This window comes from Pseudophryne corroboree, chromosome 4, assembly GCF_028390025.1.
Source record: "Pseudophryne corroboree isolate aPseCor3 chromosome 4, aPseCor3.hap2, whole genome shotgun sequence".
NCBI lineage: Eukaryota > Metazoa > Chordata > Amphibia > Anura > Myobatrachidae > Pseudophryne > Pseudophryne corroboree.
The window spans coordinates 204,025,689-204,045,227 of record NC_086447.1 but is presented as its reverse complement, the minus strand read 5'-3'; the positions used below and the strand labels follow the sequence as shown (position 1 = coordinate 204,045,227).

The 19,539-nt window shown below is 44.6% G+C and overlaps 1 protein-coding gene across 2 annotated transcripts in view; it reads right to left on the bottom strand.

Annotated features, from left to right (window-relative positions):
* The window catches only part of ANO7 (anoctamin 7), a 492,742-nt gene that overhangs the window by 17,832 nt on the left and 455,371 nt on the right, over nucleotides 1–19,539 (bottom strand). For both annotated transcript variants that reach the window (XM_063915810.1, XM_063915811.1), the window contains exons 21-22: nucleotides 15,315–15,520; nucleotides 4,503–4,642 (exon numbers count right to left, since the gene is read on the bottom strand). In XM_063915810.1, coding sequence (XP_063771880.1) covers nucleotides 4,503–4,642; nucleotides 15,315–15,520 — 346 coding nt within the window. The remainder of the gene's footprint in view (nucleotides 1–4,502; nucleotides 4,643–15,314; nucleotides 15,521–19,539) is intronic.

Sequence of the window (19,539 nt, the reverse complement as noted above, 5' to 3'; positions counted from 1 at the left end):
ACTCAGGCTGGCAGTGTCTGAACTGACTTCACGTGTGGCAAGTTCAAAGGGCAGCAGAACCTTGCACAACGTTGAAATCATTCTCCACTGCGCTTGAGACAGGTGCATTCCACCTCCTTTGCCTATATCGTGGGCAGATGTATAGGCTTGAATGGCCTTTTGCTGCTCCTCCATCCTCTGAAGCATATAGAGGGTTGAATTCCACCTCGTTACCACCTCTTGCTTCAGATGATGGCAGGGCAGATTCAGGTTTTTTTGGTGGTGCTCCAGTCTTCTGTACGCGGTGCCTGCACGCCGAAAGTGGCACGCAATTCTTCTGGCCACCGACAGCATCTCTTGCACGCCCCTGTCGTTTTTTAAATAATTCTGCACCACCAAATTCAAGGTATGTGCAAAACATGGGACGTGCTGGAATTTGCCCAGATGTAATGCGCGCACAATATTGCTGGCGTTGTCCGATGTCACAAATCCCCAGGAGAGTCCAATTGGGGTAAGCCATTCTGCGATGATCTTCCTCAGTTGCCGTAAGAGGTTTTCAGCTGTGTGCGTATTCTGGAAAGCGGTGATACAAAGCGTAGCCTGCCTAGGAACGAGTTGGCGTTTGCGAGATCCTGCTACTGGTGCCGCCGCTGCTGTTCTTGCAGCGGGAGGCAATACATCTACCCAGTGGGCTGTCACAGTCATGTAGTCCTGAGTCTGCCCTGCTCCACTTGTCCACATGTCCGTGGTTAAGTGGACATTGGGTACAACTGCATTTTTTAGGACACTGGTGAGTCTTTATCTGACGTCCGTGTACATTCTCGGTATCGCCTGCCTAGAGAAGTGGAACCTAGATGGTATTTGGTAACGGGGGCACACTGCCTCAATAAATTGTCTAGTTCCCTGTGAACTAACGGCGGATACCGGACGCACGTCTAACACCAACATAGTTGTCAAGGCCTCAGTTATCCGCTTTGCAGCAGGATGACTGCTGTGATATTTCATCTTCCTCGCAAAGGACTGTTGGACAGTCAATTGCTTACTGGAAGTAGTACAAGTGGTCTTCCGACTTCCCCTCTGGGATGACGATCGACTCCCAGCAGCAACAACAGCAGCGCCAGCAGCAGTAGGCATTACGCTCAAGGATGCATCGGAGGAATCCCAGGCAGGAGAGGACTCGTCAGACTTGCCAGTGACACGGCCTGCAGGACTATTGGCTTTCCTGGGTAAGGAGGAAATTGACACTGAGGGAGTTGGTGGTGTGGTTTGCGCGAGCTTGGTTACAAGAGGAAGGGATTTACTGGTCAGTGGACTGCTTCCGCTGTCGCCCAAAGTTTTTAAACTTGTCACTGACTTATTATGAATGCGCTGCAGGTGACGTATAAGGGAGGATGTTCTGAGGTGGTCAACGTCCTTACCCCTACTTATTACAGCTTGACAAAGGCAACACACGGCTTGACACCTGTTGTCCGCATTTCTGTTGAAATACTTCCACACTGAAGAGCTGATTTTTTTGGTATTTTCACCAGGCATGTCAATGGCCATATTCCTCCCACGGACAACAGGTGTCTCCCCGGGTGCCTGACTTAAACAAACCACCTCACCATCAGAATCCTCCTTGTCAATTTCCTCCCCAGCCGAAGCAACACCCATATCCTCATCCTGGTGTACTTCAACACTGACATCTTCAATTTCACTATCAGGAACTGGACTGCGGATGCTCCTTTCAACACTTGCAGGGGGCGTGCAAATGGTGGAAGGCGCAAGCTCTTCCCGTCCAGTGTTGGGAAGGTCAGGCATCGCAACCGACACAATTGGACTCTCCTTTGGGATTTGGGATTTCGAAGAACGCACAGTTCTTTGCTGTGCTTTTGCCGCAAGTCTTTTCTTTTTTCTAGCGAGAGGATGAGTGCTTCCATCCTCATGTGAAGCTGAACCACTAGCCATGAACATAGGCCAGGGCCTCAGCCGTTCCTTGCCACTCCGTGTCGTAAATGGCATATTGGCAAGTTTACGCTTCTCCTCAGACGCTTTTAATTTTGATTTTTGGGTCATTTTTTTACTGATCTTTTGTGTTTTGGATTTTACATACTCTGTACTATGACATTGGGCATCGGCCTTGGCAGACGACGTTGATGGCATTTCATCGTCTCGGCCATGACTAGTGGCAGCAGCTTCAGCACGAGGTGGAAGTGGATCTTGATCTTTCCCTATTTTTTTAACCTCCACATTTGTGTTCTCCATATTTTGCGCACAACTAAAAGCCACCACAGGTATACAATGTAGATGGATGGATAGTATAGTATTACTTATACTTATGGACGACGAGTGCACTGACGACACAGAGGTAGGTACAGCCGTGGCCTACTGTACTGCTGCTTAGTGCTTATATATATGATATACTGTATAACGGACCTGGTGGACAGTGTCAGCAGACTGCTAAACTAGTATGAAGAAAGAAAAAAAAAACACCACAGGTATACACTGTAGATGGATGGATAGTATAGTATTACTTATACTTATGGACGACGAGTGACGACACAGAGGTAGGTACAGCCGTGGCCTACCGTACTGCTGCTTAGTGCTTATATATATAATATACTGTATAACGGACCTGGTGGACACTGTCAGCAGACTGCTAAACTAGTATGAAGAAAGAAAAAAAAACACAGGTATACAATGTAGATGGATGGATAGTATAGTATTACTTATACTTATGGACGACGAGTGACGACACAGAGGTAGGTACAGCCGTGGCCTACCGTACTGCTGCTTAGTGCTTAATTATATATATAATATACTGTATAACGGACCTGGTGGACACTGTCAGCAGACTGCTAAACAAACTAGTATGAAGAAAGAAAAAAAAAACACCACAGTGTTTTTCAGGCAGACAAACGTATACTGGACTGGTGGTCACTGTCAGCAAAACTGTGCACTAAACTCCTGCTATAACTGCTCCCCAGTCCCCACAATTAGGCAGTGTGAGCAGTGCACTCAGCACAGATATATCATGCAGCAGTGCAGCACACTGAGTGAGCACAGATATGGTGGAGCGTTTTTTTTCAGGCAGAGAAACAACGGATTAAACTCAAAACCCTGCACTGTACTCCCTAACAGCTGCTCCCCGTCCCCAATCCTCCCCACAATTAAAACTAAGTCACTCAGTTTTTTTTTTCTAATACAACGGATAGGACGCCAGCCACGTCCTCTCCCTATCAATCTCAATGCACGTGTGAAAATGGCGGCGACGCGCGGCTCCTTATATAGAATCCGAGTCTCGCGAGAATCCAACAGCGGCAGGATGACGTTCGGGCGCGCTCGGGTTAACCGAGCAAGGCGGGAGGATCCGAGTCGCTCGGACCCGTGTAAAAAAAAGGTGAAGTTCGGGCGGGTTCGGATTCCGAGGAACCGAACCCGCTCATCACTAGTTTATACCACATATACCCCTTATCCCCAACAATTTTCCTTTTCAATTCAAGTGCCTGCAGTTTCCTATAAGTGTCTGCTTCGCTATGACAATCAACAAATCACAAGGTCAAACGCTCTGGTCTCAGGACCAGTTGCTTCTCCCATGGGCAGCTTTACGTAGCTTGCTCACGAGTTACTAACCCAAGCATCTTTTTGTGTTAATCCCTTAAAAAAAGCTGCGAATATTGTATACAAAGAAATTTTGTGATCAATATGTAGAATATAAAATATACATCAGAATATTATATGGCACTACTGTCTTTGTAAAATGAGTTCTGCCGAGCAATAACAGACAACCACGCGAGCGAAGCCGCGAGCAAACAGTAGTTTAATATTAAATGTCAGAGTCAAAACTGCAGAGAATTGGCACAGAGCAAATGCTGGCCCTAATGGTGAATTCTCATTGCTGAATCTCCTTTTCCTGTAGTCTGTGGAACATCTTCTCCTCCTTTCACTACCTCAGTCTTCGTTACACTGTTCTCTTCTGCTTCACTTCCTAATTGCCCAGGGTGTCATTCTCTGTCTCTACCTCTGGTTCCTATTCCACTCCTCTCCCTCTGTTGGGGTCCCACAAAGCTCTAACCCTTATACCTTAATGAACACCTCCTCCCTAATGGCATAATCAACTCCTTTAGTCTCCATGCTGATGACATCCAACTCCACCTGTTCTCCCTCAACCTGTACCATTCCTTCCTTTCTCAGTCTCTCTCTCTCTCTCTCCTTACATAGAGTGACCATATTATCCCTTTTACCTGGACATTTATTAATTACACAGGTTCTGTGGCTGGTTGACTACAAGTCTGCATTTCACCTGGTTTTAAGCAGCCATAGAACCGGTGTAATCCATGAGTATCCCAGGTTCCCAAGGGATAATATGGTCAGCCTATTTATTGTAATTCCTGCAGTCACAACACCCCTGTGTTTCTGCCACTGCTCCCTGTAACTGCCCACAACAACAGTGCAATTTAGGCCGATAATCGCTTACCTGTGTAAAAATTGTGCTTGAGTACATCTCTGAGTCATTCTACTCTGCCAAGTGGCTGTGTCCTTACCTGCAGGGCTGGTTTTCTCTCACATACACCTCAGGCGCCGCCGCAAGGGAGAAGTTGATGTATCCGTGTAAATCTCCATGTGTTATGTACTGGTAATAGAAGCGTGGTATGAAATCTGAAGTGAAGGCCACAAGCCATGCCTGAAAATAAGTTACAGATAATGTGTAGACTCTTTCCATTGTAGTACGCTATAGTAAATGCTGCTGTGACTATTGATAGAAAAGCCTTTTAAATTGTCTGCTTTTTATGGTTTTCACATGCAACCAAAAATATTTTAACAATGAATTGCATCATATGTCTCTGCTGATCTAGTCAGTACACATTATGACACGTAAACTGTGGAGAAAAAAAAAATTATGTCCAGTACTGCAATATGACTCAATACGTCATCATTAATAACAGTAATAATTGTGATGAAAATTGGTTTAGACACTGACTTTTCCTCACCTAACTTCCATGTATTTTGTTGAAAGTATCTGGTGTTACTTTTGGATGGTGTTAACTGTTTCGAAAGCAAGAGTGAGCAGTCATGAGCAGTGTCTGGCTTGTAATCTCCTCATATCTGGCCTTCCTGACTACTGCCTCTCTCCACTCCAATCTATCCTCCGCGCTGCTGCCTGGCTCATCTTCCTCTCCAAACGTACTACGTCCACTTCCTCCTCTCTCACAAGCCCTATACTAGCTCCCCTTACGAACCCAATTTAAGCTTCTCACACTTGCTTACAAAGGTCCTCTCCCATTTACATCTCTGACCTTTTCTCTGTTCACACTGCCCGTCCTCTTCGCTCCATAAATTCATAGTGCCTCTCCTGCTAAAGAATTACTTCCTCCTATTCCTTCCGCCAAGATTTTGGCCATGGTGCTACTTACCTACGGAGAGGTTGAGAATTCCAATCCAACTCTCCACCTCTCTACAAAACTCCAACTGGCCTTTCAAGACCCAATTATTCATCAAATCCAGCCATCTCTCATCCTAACCGTCTGTTCCATGCTCACTGTCTCTGTTCCACGCTCAGTGTCTACCCCATCTGTGTCACCCGTCTTCCCCTCTCCTTCAGAATGTAAGCTCTCACAATCAGGCCCCTCTCTCCTCATGTGCTTTTCCTTCTCATACTTAAGACTATCTTCAGATCTGATCTGATCTGATCGTAGATGTGCTAAATTTAGCACATCTAAGATCAGTTTCACAGACATGCGGGGGGACGCCCAGAACAGGGATAGCCTGTCACTGCAGCGATGCAGTCTGAATTACCCCATTGGAGTTAATCTGCTACCACAAGGGATGGAACAGACATCCAAGCTCATTGTAGTATGCTGAGCTCGTTGTGGGGAATCTCACATAAGGCTCTCTGCTATGTGTGATGTCTGCCATTCATAGTCATTAATCTTTAGTTATAAATGTCATAATAGAGGTGCTGTGAGGTTACAAATAGCAGCTCTCTGTTAGGGGGTTTAGAACCCTATTCAGGTTGGATCCGTAATCTTGATAAAAAGCATTTGCTGTGATCAAATAGTTGCCACCCAGAAATAGAGAAAAAATTGCCATTGCCCATTGTCGAAATTGCAGATGCTTTGCAATGCATGTTCTGATCGCAAAACCATACGCAAATACTTTCCATCTGTGCCAGGCAAGGTCGTCCACAATTCGGCATACGTAAAAGACTGGAAGTGGTCATCGCCAACGTCAGAGACCCACTCAAAAAAATGCCTTGCCACGCCTGCAAACACACCTAACAAAATGCTATGTTTCCGCCCCTAAAGGCTGGCTTCCTGTCAATCAAAATGCGTTTGTGTTAAAGTACAATGCGTTAGCATAAATAATCACTATCCGCAGCCGCACATGCGCAATGCGAACGCTGCACAGTCATTCAATAATCGGCAGGATTGTGATACATAACTTTTGCGATCCAACCTGAATAAGGCTCTTAGACCTATATTTTTCTTTGATATATTGTTGACTAAATTAAATAATTATTTTGCTTAATTTATTCAACAGTGTTGCTGTAAATGTATGTGTAAGATGCAGGAACAGCTCTTATAATAAATACACATACAGTTTTACTGCTAGACATTGTAAACACACAAAAAATTATGTGTGGCCCTTGACTGTTCACTTGTTAAGTGGCCCCTGAGCCAAAATAATTGTCCACCCCTGCTCTAATTCCTCCCCTCTATACCTCTCCACTGGATGCGCCTCAGTTTAATACCAAGAGTAAGGGTGTCTACACACGGTGAGATATTTTCTTTCGATTTTGACTATATAGTCAAAATCGAAAGAAAAGTTAGTGCAGATCGCAAGGTGAAAGTCATCTTGCGATCCCGATGCGCGGTCCCGCCAGGTCGGCATCGCAAGAAAAGATAGACTGTGCAGACAAGTCAATCCTTGCTAGATCGGTGTACTATCTAGTTCATCTCACATGTCAATGACATCTCACATAAGCCAAAATCTCACATAAGCCAAAATCGTAAGCACACATAGTCCATATCTCAAGAAAAGTTAGTCAAAATCTGTCCTATCTGGGCTCCGGGGAGTTCAAGGGAAATCGCAAGTGAAAATCGGGCATAGCAAGGATCTCACCGTGTGTACACACCCTAAGATTAAAAACCAAAAAGGAGGAAGTCTGCAATCCCTTGCCACCAGCAGCCGTGACACATATTAGTGTCCTGTCCAGGGAAGCCTCGATTTCTGCTGCCAGTCCAGACCTGTGGTGGGGGTGAGCTGAAGGGAGCAGAAAGGTACTCTGCCTCCACACAACACACATCTTTCTGCAACTATTATTATTTATTTTATTTTATATACATATATATATATAATAATACTTATTATTTCTCCCCCCCTTCTGAAATATTAACTGCTACAGATAGCTAACTATTACTGCTGAGTGATAGTCGTTATTGGTCACCTTACCTATTGATAGTGGATGTCCTGAAGCTATATGCCTATAAAATCTGCTGACAAGCCTTAATTTATGGAATTGGAGCTCCCCCTGCTGGTGTGAAATTATATTGCAATTCATTTATTTTATTCTACTACCTTCTTTATGCCATACGCTCCTCATAATGGATAAATACATGGCTAAAACTCCCAGAAATCCCCGCGGTTCACAAACAAACAAAGGTCGGGGCCGTGACAATATTCCTGCGGACAGTCCTCAGTCACCGGCGTCTGGTCCTAATAATAGTCCATTGAGATGCTCATCGCTTACTACAACAAAGGACTCCGCCAAATCCTTTACAACGCACGAGATCACTGACATTCTGGCTTCTCTCTTAGATCAAAAATTAGCCCCTTTAAAAGATTCATTGGATTCAGCCCTTACCCAGTTGAATCATCATGACCAGCGTTTATCGGAGGCAGAGCAAAGAATCTCGGACCTTGAGGATGATCTAACAACGGCTAAAACAGCGCTCTCTGAACAAGATAAAATAGTGACGTCCATGCAAGAGAAACTTGAAGATTTAGAGAACAGAAACAGAAGAAGTAATGTACGCCTTATAGGGCTGCCAGAAACGGTGAAACCTTATGAATTGATGAATCTGGTTTCTCAATGGCTGCCGAGAGAATTAAAATGTATATCAGACTCCGAATCAATGCTGATCGAACGTGTTCACCGTATTGGTCCTGATCGGCAATCTACTAAAGAAAGGCCCAGACCGGTTATCATGAAGTTTCTAAATTACGCTGATAAAGTTCGTCTGCTTGATGCCTATAGAAAACGTACCACTCTCAAATACCAGGAATCCAAGATCCTACTTTTTCAAGACTTCTCCTATATGGTGGCTGCAAAGCGACGAGAGTTTTCCCCGATATGCAAACGCATGTTCGAGATGGAACTTCGATTTGCATTACTGTATCCTGCCAAGTTGAGGGTCTCATACTCTGGAAAGTCCTACTTCTTTGACACCCCGCAAGCTGCAAAGAACTTTGTGGACTCTTTGGCTTCTTCTCGCTCGTCCAGGATGGACGATGCGGATTGACACTACAGAGTTACAGTGCGATGTCATCTCCAATTTCTTGAACATTCAGGTTACAGATGATCATATTTGATTCAGAATATACTCAGCATATTTTAGGTGGTTTAGTGCCTACATATGATGTAATGGTTCATAGCATTTGTAGGTATCTTTGTAAGACGAAACTACACGTAGTAAATCTTTTCTTTAGTTTTATTTTTTTCTTCTTAGGCTCACCTGCCCTCCATTTCTTATCCTCATTCCTTTTCTATATTTCACTGATTTCACTCCTTTTTTTTCTCATCTTTACTCAGCTTTTAAAATGCTCTAGTATTAGACGGCCTTCTGGTCCGACATCCCTTTGGCTACTCTGGAATGATTATGTTCTGCAATGCTATGCTGGGATGCGGCTCAGTCGGAAATCCTCCTGGGTTCACATAATGTTGAAACGGTTTATGATAATTGTTGGAATTCTGATTGAGGTTAACACACATGATATATTCCTACTAAATGTGATATGTTTATATTTCCCCCTGTTGGACTGGTATTCATCCTCCCCTTGCCCGCTTGCTGGGACGGGTAAAGGTTCACCAAAAAGAGTTGTTAATTTTATGACTTGGCCTAGGGTCGGCATCGGTTAAATGACAGCAATAGGTAATCCCCCTAAAATGATCAAAACAGCTCTTAAATTAGTAACTTGGAACGTGGAGGGCTTAAATTCCCCTATAAAGAGGAAGAAAATTCTGACCCACCTGAAACGTTTACGACCAGATATAGCTTTATTACAAGAAACACACTGGAAAATCTCTGACCCTAATGTGGTAAGAGATTCTTGGATAGGAGACTTTAAAACGGCATCTTACACATCTAAACAAAGAGGGGTCATGATTATTTTTAGCAAATTTCTTGTTTACAATATTAATGACTGCTTAATAGACCCGGAGGGAAGATATCTGTTTTTGAAATTGACTATACATGATCTGCCATATACAATAGCTAACATTTATGCTCCCACGGGCACTAATACCCACTTTTTCACGGATATTTATGCAAAGTTACAAGACTGGGCAGAGGGTGCAATTATTATGGGTGGGGATTTTAATTGTGTTCAATCGACAGGATTGGACAGAACTACTTCCGCCAACGCCCATGATCCAGTCGCCACCCCAGCGCTTTCCTTACTGACCAGTTCGATGAGATTGTGTGATCCCTGGAGGTGTCAACATCCTGAATCTCGTGAGTATACGTTTTACTCACATCCCCATCACTCCTCGTCTAGACTAGACTATTGGCTAATCTCGGATACTCTTCTACAACAGGTAGTACACTCCCAGATAGATCCTATTCTCCTTTCGGACCATGCTCCGGTGTGGTTCACTATAAGATTGGACACTCCTATACCACACTCTTACAACTGGAGGTTTCCAGCTTACATGGAAAATTCTTCAGACTTTCGCCTACATCTTGAACAGTCATTTCTAAACTATAAGACTGATAATATAGAACATGTTGAAGACATAAATCTATTTTGGTCCGCCTCGAAGCCAGTAATACGTGGTCAGATCATGGAATATGTTTCCAGGAGACGCAAGGCACTTAACAATCAATTAAAGGATCTTAGTCAGAATTTAACTAAAACTTATGATATACTCATTGCACACTACTCACATGAAAATCGCCAGGCCTACCTTGCAGCAAAACAGCAATATGATGCCCTATGTACCGAGCGATCGAGTTTCTCTCATGATATTCATAGGAACAGGTTTTTTAGAACTGGCAATAAATCGGGCCGATTATTGGCAAATTTGGTTCGGTCATACTCTGCTCCTTCACGTATTACCCAATTGTATACTGATTCTACCTCTACTGTTATGGATACCCCTGCTATCTCGGAAGAATTCTTACGATATTATCAAACTTTATATCAGTCTCCTCCTGACCACCCAATAGATGGTCTGAGATTTTTGGAAAAAGCAGGACTCCCAGTATTAACTGAGGAAGAGAGAGCATCGCTAACGGCACCGGTCCAGGAATCGGAATTATTATTTTTAATTAAATTATTGAAAAAAGGGAAATCCCCTGGCCCGGACGGGTTTGGGGCAGAGTACTACCGAATGCTTGCTCCCCACTTGATACCATACATGCTAGCCCTTTTCAACTCACTATTGAAAGGAAATTCAGCCCCGACCGGTTTTGATGAAGCTAGAATAGTGGTTTTTCAGAAACCGGGAAAAGACCCTAAGTATGTTCAATCCTATAGGCCGATATCCTTACTGAACCAGGACTTAAAGTTATTCACTAAATTGTTAGCATTTCGACTTCAACCCATTCTACAGCGAATCTTGCATCCTGCTCAAAATGGGTTTGTCCGAAACAGAACCTCAGTACATAATATACGTACTTTGCTGGCAGCGATACATAGCTCGAAACAATCAGAGTGTCAAAAAGCCCTTATAGTTAGTTGTGATGCCGATAAGGCATTTGACCGCGTCTCCTGGTCTCATATACTCCGAATCCTACAGGCCCAACACTTTGGTACGGAGTTTATTAACATCTTCAAAACTCTATATGCCGCACCACAGGCGTTTATCACGATTAATGGATTAAACACTAAATCATTTCAGTTACATAGGGGGACGAGACAGGGTTGCCCCCTCTCCCCCTTGCTATTTAATCTGGCTTTGGATCCGCTCATACGCACATTTATAGATGACGTGTCCTGGAAAGGTATAGAAGTGGGCTCTCATACCATAAAAGTATCCGCTTTTGCGGATGATCTTTTACTATACTTTAGCGATCCTATAACATCCTTTCCCTCACTATTAACCACTTTGCGGAATTTCAATTTAATATCAGGATTTTTGGTTAATTTTGATAAGACGGAGGCACTGGCGTTGGGTGGGGATGCGAGAGAAGGTTGGGATGATACGTTTCCATTTAAATGGGCGCATGATTGTATAACGTATCTTGGTATACGTGTGTCATCTAGATCCTCGGAATTATATTCTTTAAATTTTTCTTACTACATTAATAAGATGATCGAGGACTTTACGAGATGGCAACACCTGCCGATCTCGTACTTAGGTAGGTGTCATCTGTATAAAATGGTGTCTTTTCCGCGTTTGCTGTACCCAATACAGATGCTCCCATTTTTGTTAGCAAAAAAGGATATACATACAATAAATAAAGCCATTACTAAATTTATATGGGCGAATAAACGTCCTCGTATCGCATTGTTTAAATTAAAACAACCACCCTCACTTGGGGGAGTCAATCTCCCCTGCCTGGAAGATTACTCTCTGGCGGCTAATTATAGATGTGCCCTAGACTGGATAGGCAATGGGGACAATTTTGTTAACAAGGCACTAGAACAGGATCTGTTCCCTAGTCATGATCTATTACAAATATTACATTTCCCGAATTCCTCCATATTACAAGATATAAAGTCAATTCCATTAATATATGCTCCTTACAAGGCGTGGCATCAAATTAGAAAACGTCTCAAGCTCACTCTATCACATTCCCTGTTCCAGCCTTTATTAGGGAATCCATCATTTCAGGGGGGAGAGGCAGGTGAGATTATACACAGTTGGCACCTCCAGGGTCTCCGGTCACTATTTCAATTCTTAAACGATGATTGCTCAGCGGTATTATCTTTGTCCCAATTACAAGACAGATATCCGACATTAAATTTTCCTTTCTTTGCATATTTTCAAATGCGTAGCTTTGCCACGACCGTCATAGCCAATTTACAGCCCATTGACCTCACTTTTCCGCTTGATGGAATAGTACGACGACGTCTAGACTCCCCTTACTCTACATCCTTAATATATACTTATACCAGACGAAAGATTGACTGTACTCAACTCACCACGGGCATGGCTAAATGGAAAGACGTCTTCCCGGGAATGGATATGCACACTATTATTAAATGGTCTAATTTGCTTAATAAACAGTTGGTATCTTCCTCATATGCGGAAATGCATTTGAAGATTTTGCATAGAGCTTATTATACTCCTCGACTACGGTTTCTTACAGGGGCGGCAGACGACTCTCTATGTTTCAAATGCAAGTCCCCTGATGCTGATATTATACATTGTTTATGGTCTTGCCCAGTTATACAATCATTCTGGGATCTAATACAGATATACATTAAGACTAATCTGGGTATTCCATTCACATTAACAATGGCATGGGCCTTTTGGAATTATATAGAACCCCAAACCCCTGCAATGACCAAGGGTACACGACTGCTTCTGGCTCGCATCACAGCTGCAGCGAAGAAAACAATATTATCTCAGTGGATACAAAAAGACCATATCCCCATTTCTCTTATGCTACCCCGGTTATTATTCCTATTTCAAATGGATTGGACTGAATGTTCTTTAGATGTAGAATCCCGTGCTGCTATGTTTTTTGCGATTTGGCTTCCTTTTTTGCTCACATTACCTGTTGATACCAGAGAGAATATCCGTAAGGTGGTTAAACTAACAACTTGGTATAATATGGCAACTCTTACTGATGGGTCGCCACCGTTCTGAATTTCTTTAAATGGGGTTTTAGCCATTAGGTATCTACTGTCCCTCCTACACTCATTGCTATACTGGTATGTAGCTGTTACGTATTGTTATACTGTTCTTCATGTCCATTAGGGAATGTATTAGCTTGCTTCATAGCATTTTACAACCAAGCATATCACTGTAATGTACGGACAGCTGTTTTTCGACTGTCCACCTTTAATGTCCCATGTTATACTATTACATGTGTGTTAATTTTCTTTTGTTCAATAAACACAATTTAAAAAAAAAAAACCAAAAAGGAACAATTTTTAAAAATGGCAGATATTACAGTGTACCACAAATGGATTTTGAGAAATCCGTTGGGGTACACCAGTTATTGGGAAACACTGCTGTTCCCTGGGGATGTTCTAATCTAAAGGTGCCACTAGGGGAGGGGATGATCAGTTGTAGAAGGGCATACATTACCTTTAAAACTGGCATCTTTAGACACATGAGTTTTGATACTTATAAGATTTTGTAAAGGTTTGGATGGTGGACCACACTGCAACCAAGCACACCTGTGCCACTGAGCAGTTCCACCTCACCCCATACCAGAGGAGCAGTACAGCAGTCCTCCCCCCTCCTTGTGGCATTTCTAAGTGCAGCAGTGCTAGCAGGGCAGTTTCTGACCCCAAAATCTGTCTCTGCCACTGAGGAACCATGTTGTACCACCCAGGCCTGGTTGAATCAGTCAAGGCCTGGTTGAGGAATGAGAAAACTTCTGCAACATAGGGCCTAATTCAGAGTTGATCGCAGCAGCAAATTTGTTAGCAGTTGGGCAAAAACTGCAGGGGGGGGGGGGGGGGGGGGCAGATATAAAATGCGCAGAGAGAGTTAGATTTGCGTGGGGTGTGTTCAAACTGAAATCTAAATTACAGTGTAAAAATAAAGCAGCCAGTATTTACCCTGCACAGAAACAATATAACCCACCCAAATCTAACTCTCTCTGCAAATGTTATATCTGCCCCACCTGCAGTGCACATGGTTTTGCCCAACTGCTAACAAAATTGCTGCTGCGATCAACTCTGAATTACCCCCATAGGCCTGCCAAACTGTAACCAAGATCTGCAATGAAACCGTGTAAACACCAGAAGATGTGCTCTTTTGAAGACGGAAACCCCTTCTTCCCACAGCACGTATATGTTTTGTACAACCTAAGATCCTAGAAGCAGTTAATTTTCTATCTCTAATCAGTTTCAATGACTTCTGACCGCCCTTTGGAACAGCTGATCATGGCCTTAACATTCATTCCATAAAAGCAAGTCAGGTCAAGTCATGTAGTTAGAAGGGACTTTGACTTAACGGGTAATTTGCGAGTGCGAGTCACTGCGGTGGTTCTCTGGCTATTTTTAAGATGTCTGAATGCAATATCCTCCTTGCCCAGACTGTAGAGATCAGAATGACTGATATCAGGGGGTGTAGTATGGTATGCCGGCGGACGGGCTCCCGGCGACCAGCATACCGGCGCCGGGAGCCCGACCGCTGGCATACCGACAGTGTGGCGAGTGCAAAGGAGCCCCTTGCGGGCTCGCTGCGCTCGCCACGCTGCGGGCACGATGGCGCGCCACGCTATTTATTCTCCCTCCAGGGGGGTCGTGGACCCCCACGAGGGAGAATAGCTGTCGGCATGCCGGGTGTCGGGATCCCGGCGCCGGTATACTGTGCGCCGGGATCCCGACATTCGGCATACTGAAGACCACCCCCTTTACCCATACCTCCCAACATGACCCTCTCCAGGAGGGACATAATGCTCTGCTCCTGGACTTTTCTCTTAACTTATGATTGCCAGCACCTGTGCTGAAACACCTTTCTTGTCCATTAACCTGTTCAAAACAGGTGCAGACAATCATACATTAAAAGAAAAGTCCAGAAGCAGAGCATTCTGTCCCTCCTGGAGAGGGTCATGTTGGGAGGTATACTTTACCTTTCGGCTTTCTTTAGAACCAAGGGAGCATGGAAATTGGAGGAAACAAGTATGCCAATCTGTATTGCCAGATAACTATCATGGCATCTATCAAAGATGATTCACCATGTTGTTCAGGTGAGAGGCCATTACATCGACCTCCGGCGGCCCCACCTGTCCACTATCTGCTATTAGCACAGCCATGTTGGATTAGAGACTAGCAAATTTGGTTGTCACTAGTGAATTATTGCAGCACTAGCAGCCTCTATACCCCAAGTTATAACAGCACCTCCCAATATGGATGAATAAGAAATAATATTTTCCAGAATTAAACCCTTTCATAGTTGTTTACATGTTGGTTAGGGGCCTAAAGTATTGTTTCTCAATATTACTTACATTCGCGATGACAGCAATGCAGGTAATGGCTTTTAGGATGGACATCCATATTCCAATGTCTTGGGCACGGTGAGCCACAGGGCGGCGGTACTCGCAGACAAATTTATGCGCATCTAGGCGAACCTCAATCCAGTTATTAAGCACAGCAAAAAGAGGAGCCAGCGGGCAGGCAGCAACGAAGATGGTGACAAACCCATACTGAATGACTGAATAAAATACAGAGTGAGAAAATGAGAAGAACAGGTTACAATAACTAATAATCTCATTTCATTTATTTGACAACTTTATTGAATCTGCAGCAAACTGCATTATTCTCACGCTCTACTTTTTTTTTTTTCATTCCTAAGGACATGTTGCTGGATACTTGGGACGGCTCCTGTGAGGCTGGGGTTAAGTTGCAATCTATGTGCTTTTGGGTAGCTGTATTCTGCAAGGTACCTATTTTATCTGGAATTCAGGAACCATTTATACCCCTTGCACACCGCACAAATAACCCGGTATCGATCCGGTATATTGCCGGGTCGACGCGGGTCGCTATGTGTGAACAGGTTTTCCTTTACTTAAACTGTGCTTCATGGATATGAGCTTTTGTTGAACCAGTAAGGAAAGTAGAGGTTTCATAAGTTTTATGGATTCCTACTGTGTATACTTTATCTTTTTTTATTTACTTTAATGAGCTACCGATCGCTGAGGGGAACCAAAATATGTTTCTCACTCCAGTCTTAGGGGGATATCCAATTAGCCCTGGTAATTTACCGGGGCTAATTGTCGCGCCGGGGGCTATCCTATTACCCCCGATAAGCCAGCACGAGTGGTGGCTTATCGGGGGTTACCTGAAGGTGCACCGGGTGCTGACTCCTGACAGCGCCCGGTGCAGTGCTGCTCCTCCGCCTCCCACGGTCAAATAGCCGCTCACCCGTCATGTGACCGCTGCCAGGGGCGGAGGAGAGGGGAGATGCGGTCACAGCGATGCCCCGGCTTCTCTGCTGGGGGTCACCGCGCCGAGGACAGCTTCCGGATGCCTGCTGTCCCAGCCTGCTGTAGTGGCCATGGGACGCTGCAGGTTGTCCTGCTCATTGGGGATTTCGTTTCGCCTGCCTTAGGCAGGCGAAACCAAATCCCCAGAAACAGTCCCATTTCCGTGCGAAAATGGAGCTGTTTCTACCGAAAACACACAGGTTTCACTGACCCTGTGTGTTTTCGGGAGAAACAGCATTTTTTTTACAGGCGATCAATCTGAAAAAAACACTTTCTTCTGTTAATTTTTTTATAGGATTATTAGGTATATCCTATTAGCCCTGATTATGTTTTCAGACAAAAAAAACATGCTGATATCCTGAATTTAGTCCGATGGTGAGTATCGGGTTATCCTATTACAGCCTGTTTTCTTCATCTGAAAAATGTTGCTGCAAACGCCTGATAACACATGAAATGCAGGATAAGTTCCCGGAGCCACGTGTGATCGTGGGTCTGAAGGGCTGCTTATCGAGGCACACAAAGCATAATACCTTTGTAAGTGCCAGCATTGGGGAATCAGAACGCCAGCATTGGGGCTAATTACCATGCTAATAGGATATCCCCCCATGTTTGATAACCCCTGATAATCAGACTATATTTAGAAGACATTTAGGGCCTGATTCTGAGTCAGACACAGTGGCGTGCATGTGTGCGGCTTTTGCCGGTGACTGGACTGTAACTTTATGCTAATACTGACGCAAGTCCTATCCTGGTCTACATCCACACAAATATAGATGAATCTGCAAGGACAGAGACGCCCACTTTGAGCGTCTCCAGACTCCGCTACCATGCTTAGTGCGTCTTAGACGCCACCATCCAATACACCATGGAAACTTGCAGCAGCCTATGCTAGGCGCAGATTCTCCATCTGAGTATTAAACGTCTGTGTACAAAAACTGCAGCAACACTCCCATAACATGCCCATAAGACAAAGCAACTCTCTTCTTATGAGTAGCCACCTGTCAGTCACTGCCCATGAAAGCCCAATACATTTTATATACCCTTCTCTGTGCACGCGGCTAAAAGCGCAGCTGCTGCTCTGTATGAACAGAATCGGGACCCATGCACTGTGCAATTGGAATGTATGCGTGGTAAAACAAAAATAACTGGACATAGCCTACAACTCAGAATCTACCCATTATAGTTTTATCTTATAAACCTTCTGAGCATGGCAATGGACTGCATCCAAAAGAGGAACGAAAAGAGCAAATAATAAGATTTTACTTACCGGTAAATCTATTTCTCGTAGTCCGTAGTGGATGCTGGGGACTCCGTAAGGACCATGGGGAATAGACGGGCTCCACAGGAGACATGGGCACTTTAAGAAAGAATTTAGATTCTGGTGTGCTCTGGCTCCTCCCTCTATGTCCCTCCTCCAGACCTCAGTTAGAGAAACTGTGCCCCGGAAGAGCTGACAGTACCAGGAAAGGATTTTGGTAATCCAGGGCAAGATTCATACCAGCCACACCAATCACATCGTATAACTTGTGATAAACTTACCCAGTCAACAGTATGAACAACAACAGAGCATCAGTTCAACCCTGATGCAACAATAACATAGCCCTTATTGCAGCAATAACTATATACAAGTATTGCAGAAGAAGTCCGCACTTAGGACGGGCGCCCAGCATCCACTACGGACTACGAGAAATAGATTTACCGGTAAGTAAAATCTTATTTTCTCTAACGTACTAGTGGATGCTGGGGACTCCGTAAGGACCATGGGGATTATACCAAAGCTCCCAAACGTGCGGGAGAGTGCGGATGACTCTGCAGCACCGAATGAGCAAACACAAGGTCCTCCTCAGCCAGGGTATCAAACTTGTAGAACTTTGCAAAAGTGTTTGAACCTGACCAAGTAGCCGCTCGGCACAGCTGTAATGCCGAGACCCCTCGGGCAGCCGCCCAAGAAGAGCCCACCTTCCTAGTGGAATGGGCTTTAACTGATTTTGGCAGCGGCAATCCAGCCGCAGAATGAGCCTGCTGAATCGTGTTACAGATCCAGCGAGCAATAGTTTGCTTTGAAGCAGGCGCACCAAGCTTGTTGGAAGCATACAGGATAAACAAAGAGTCTGTTTTCCTGACTCTAGCCGTTCTGGCTACATAAACCTTCAAACCCCTGACCACATCAAGCAACTCGGAATCCTCCAAGTCAGTAGTAGCCACAGGCACCACAATAGGTTGGTTTATATGAAAAGATGAAACCAATTTTGGCAGAAATTGTGGACTCTATCCGCATGGAAAACCAGATAGCGGCTTTTATGTGACAAAGCCGCTAATTCTGACACACGCCTAGCCGAAGCCAAGGCTAGAAGCATGACCACCTTCCACGTGAGATATTTCAATTCCACCGTTTTGAGTGGTTCAAACCAGTGGGATTTCAGGAAACTCAACACCACGTTAAGATCCCAAGGTGCCACTGGGGGCACAAAAGGGGGCTGAATATGCAGCACTCCCTTCACAAACGTCTGAACTTCAGGTAGAGAAGCCAGCTCTTTTTGAAAGAAAATGGATAGGGCCGAAATCTGGACCTTAATGGAACCCAATTTTAGGCCCAAAGTCACTCCTGACTGTAGGAAGTGAAGGAAACGGCCCAGCTGGAATTCCTCCGTAGGGGCATTCCTGGCCTCACACCAAGCAACATATTTTCGCCATATACAGTGATAATGTTGAGCTGTCACGTCCTTCCTAGCCTTTATCAGCGTAGGAATGACCTCATCCGGAATGCCTTTTTCCGCTAGGATCCGGCGTTCAACCGCCATGCCGTCAAACGCAGCCGCGGTAAGTCTTGGAACAGACAGGGCCCTTGTTGCAACAAGTCCTGTCTTAGAGGAAGAGGCCATGGGTCCTCTGTGAGCATGTCTTGCAGATCTGGATACCAAGTCCTTCTTGGCCAATCCGGAACAATGAGTATTGTTCTCACTCCTCTTTTTCTTATGATTCCCAACACCTTGGGTATGAGAGGAAGAGGAGGAAATACATAGACCGATTGGAACACCCACGGTGTCACCAGGGCGTCTACAGCTATCGCCTGAGGGTCTCTTGACCTGGCGCAATACCTCTGTAGTTTCTTGTTGAGGCGGGATGCCATCATGTCCACCTGTGGCAGTTCCCACCGACTTGCAATCTGTGCGAAGACTTCTTGATGAAGTCCCCACTCCCCCGGGTGGAGGTCGTGCCTGCTGAGGAAGTCTGCTTCCCAGTTGTC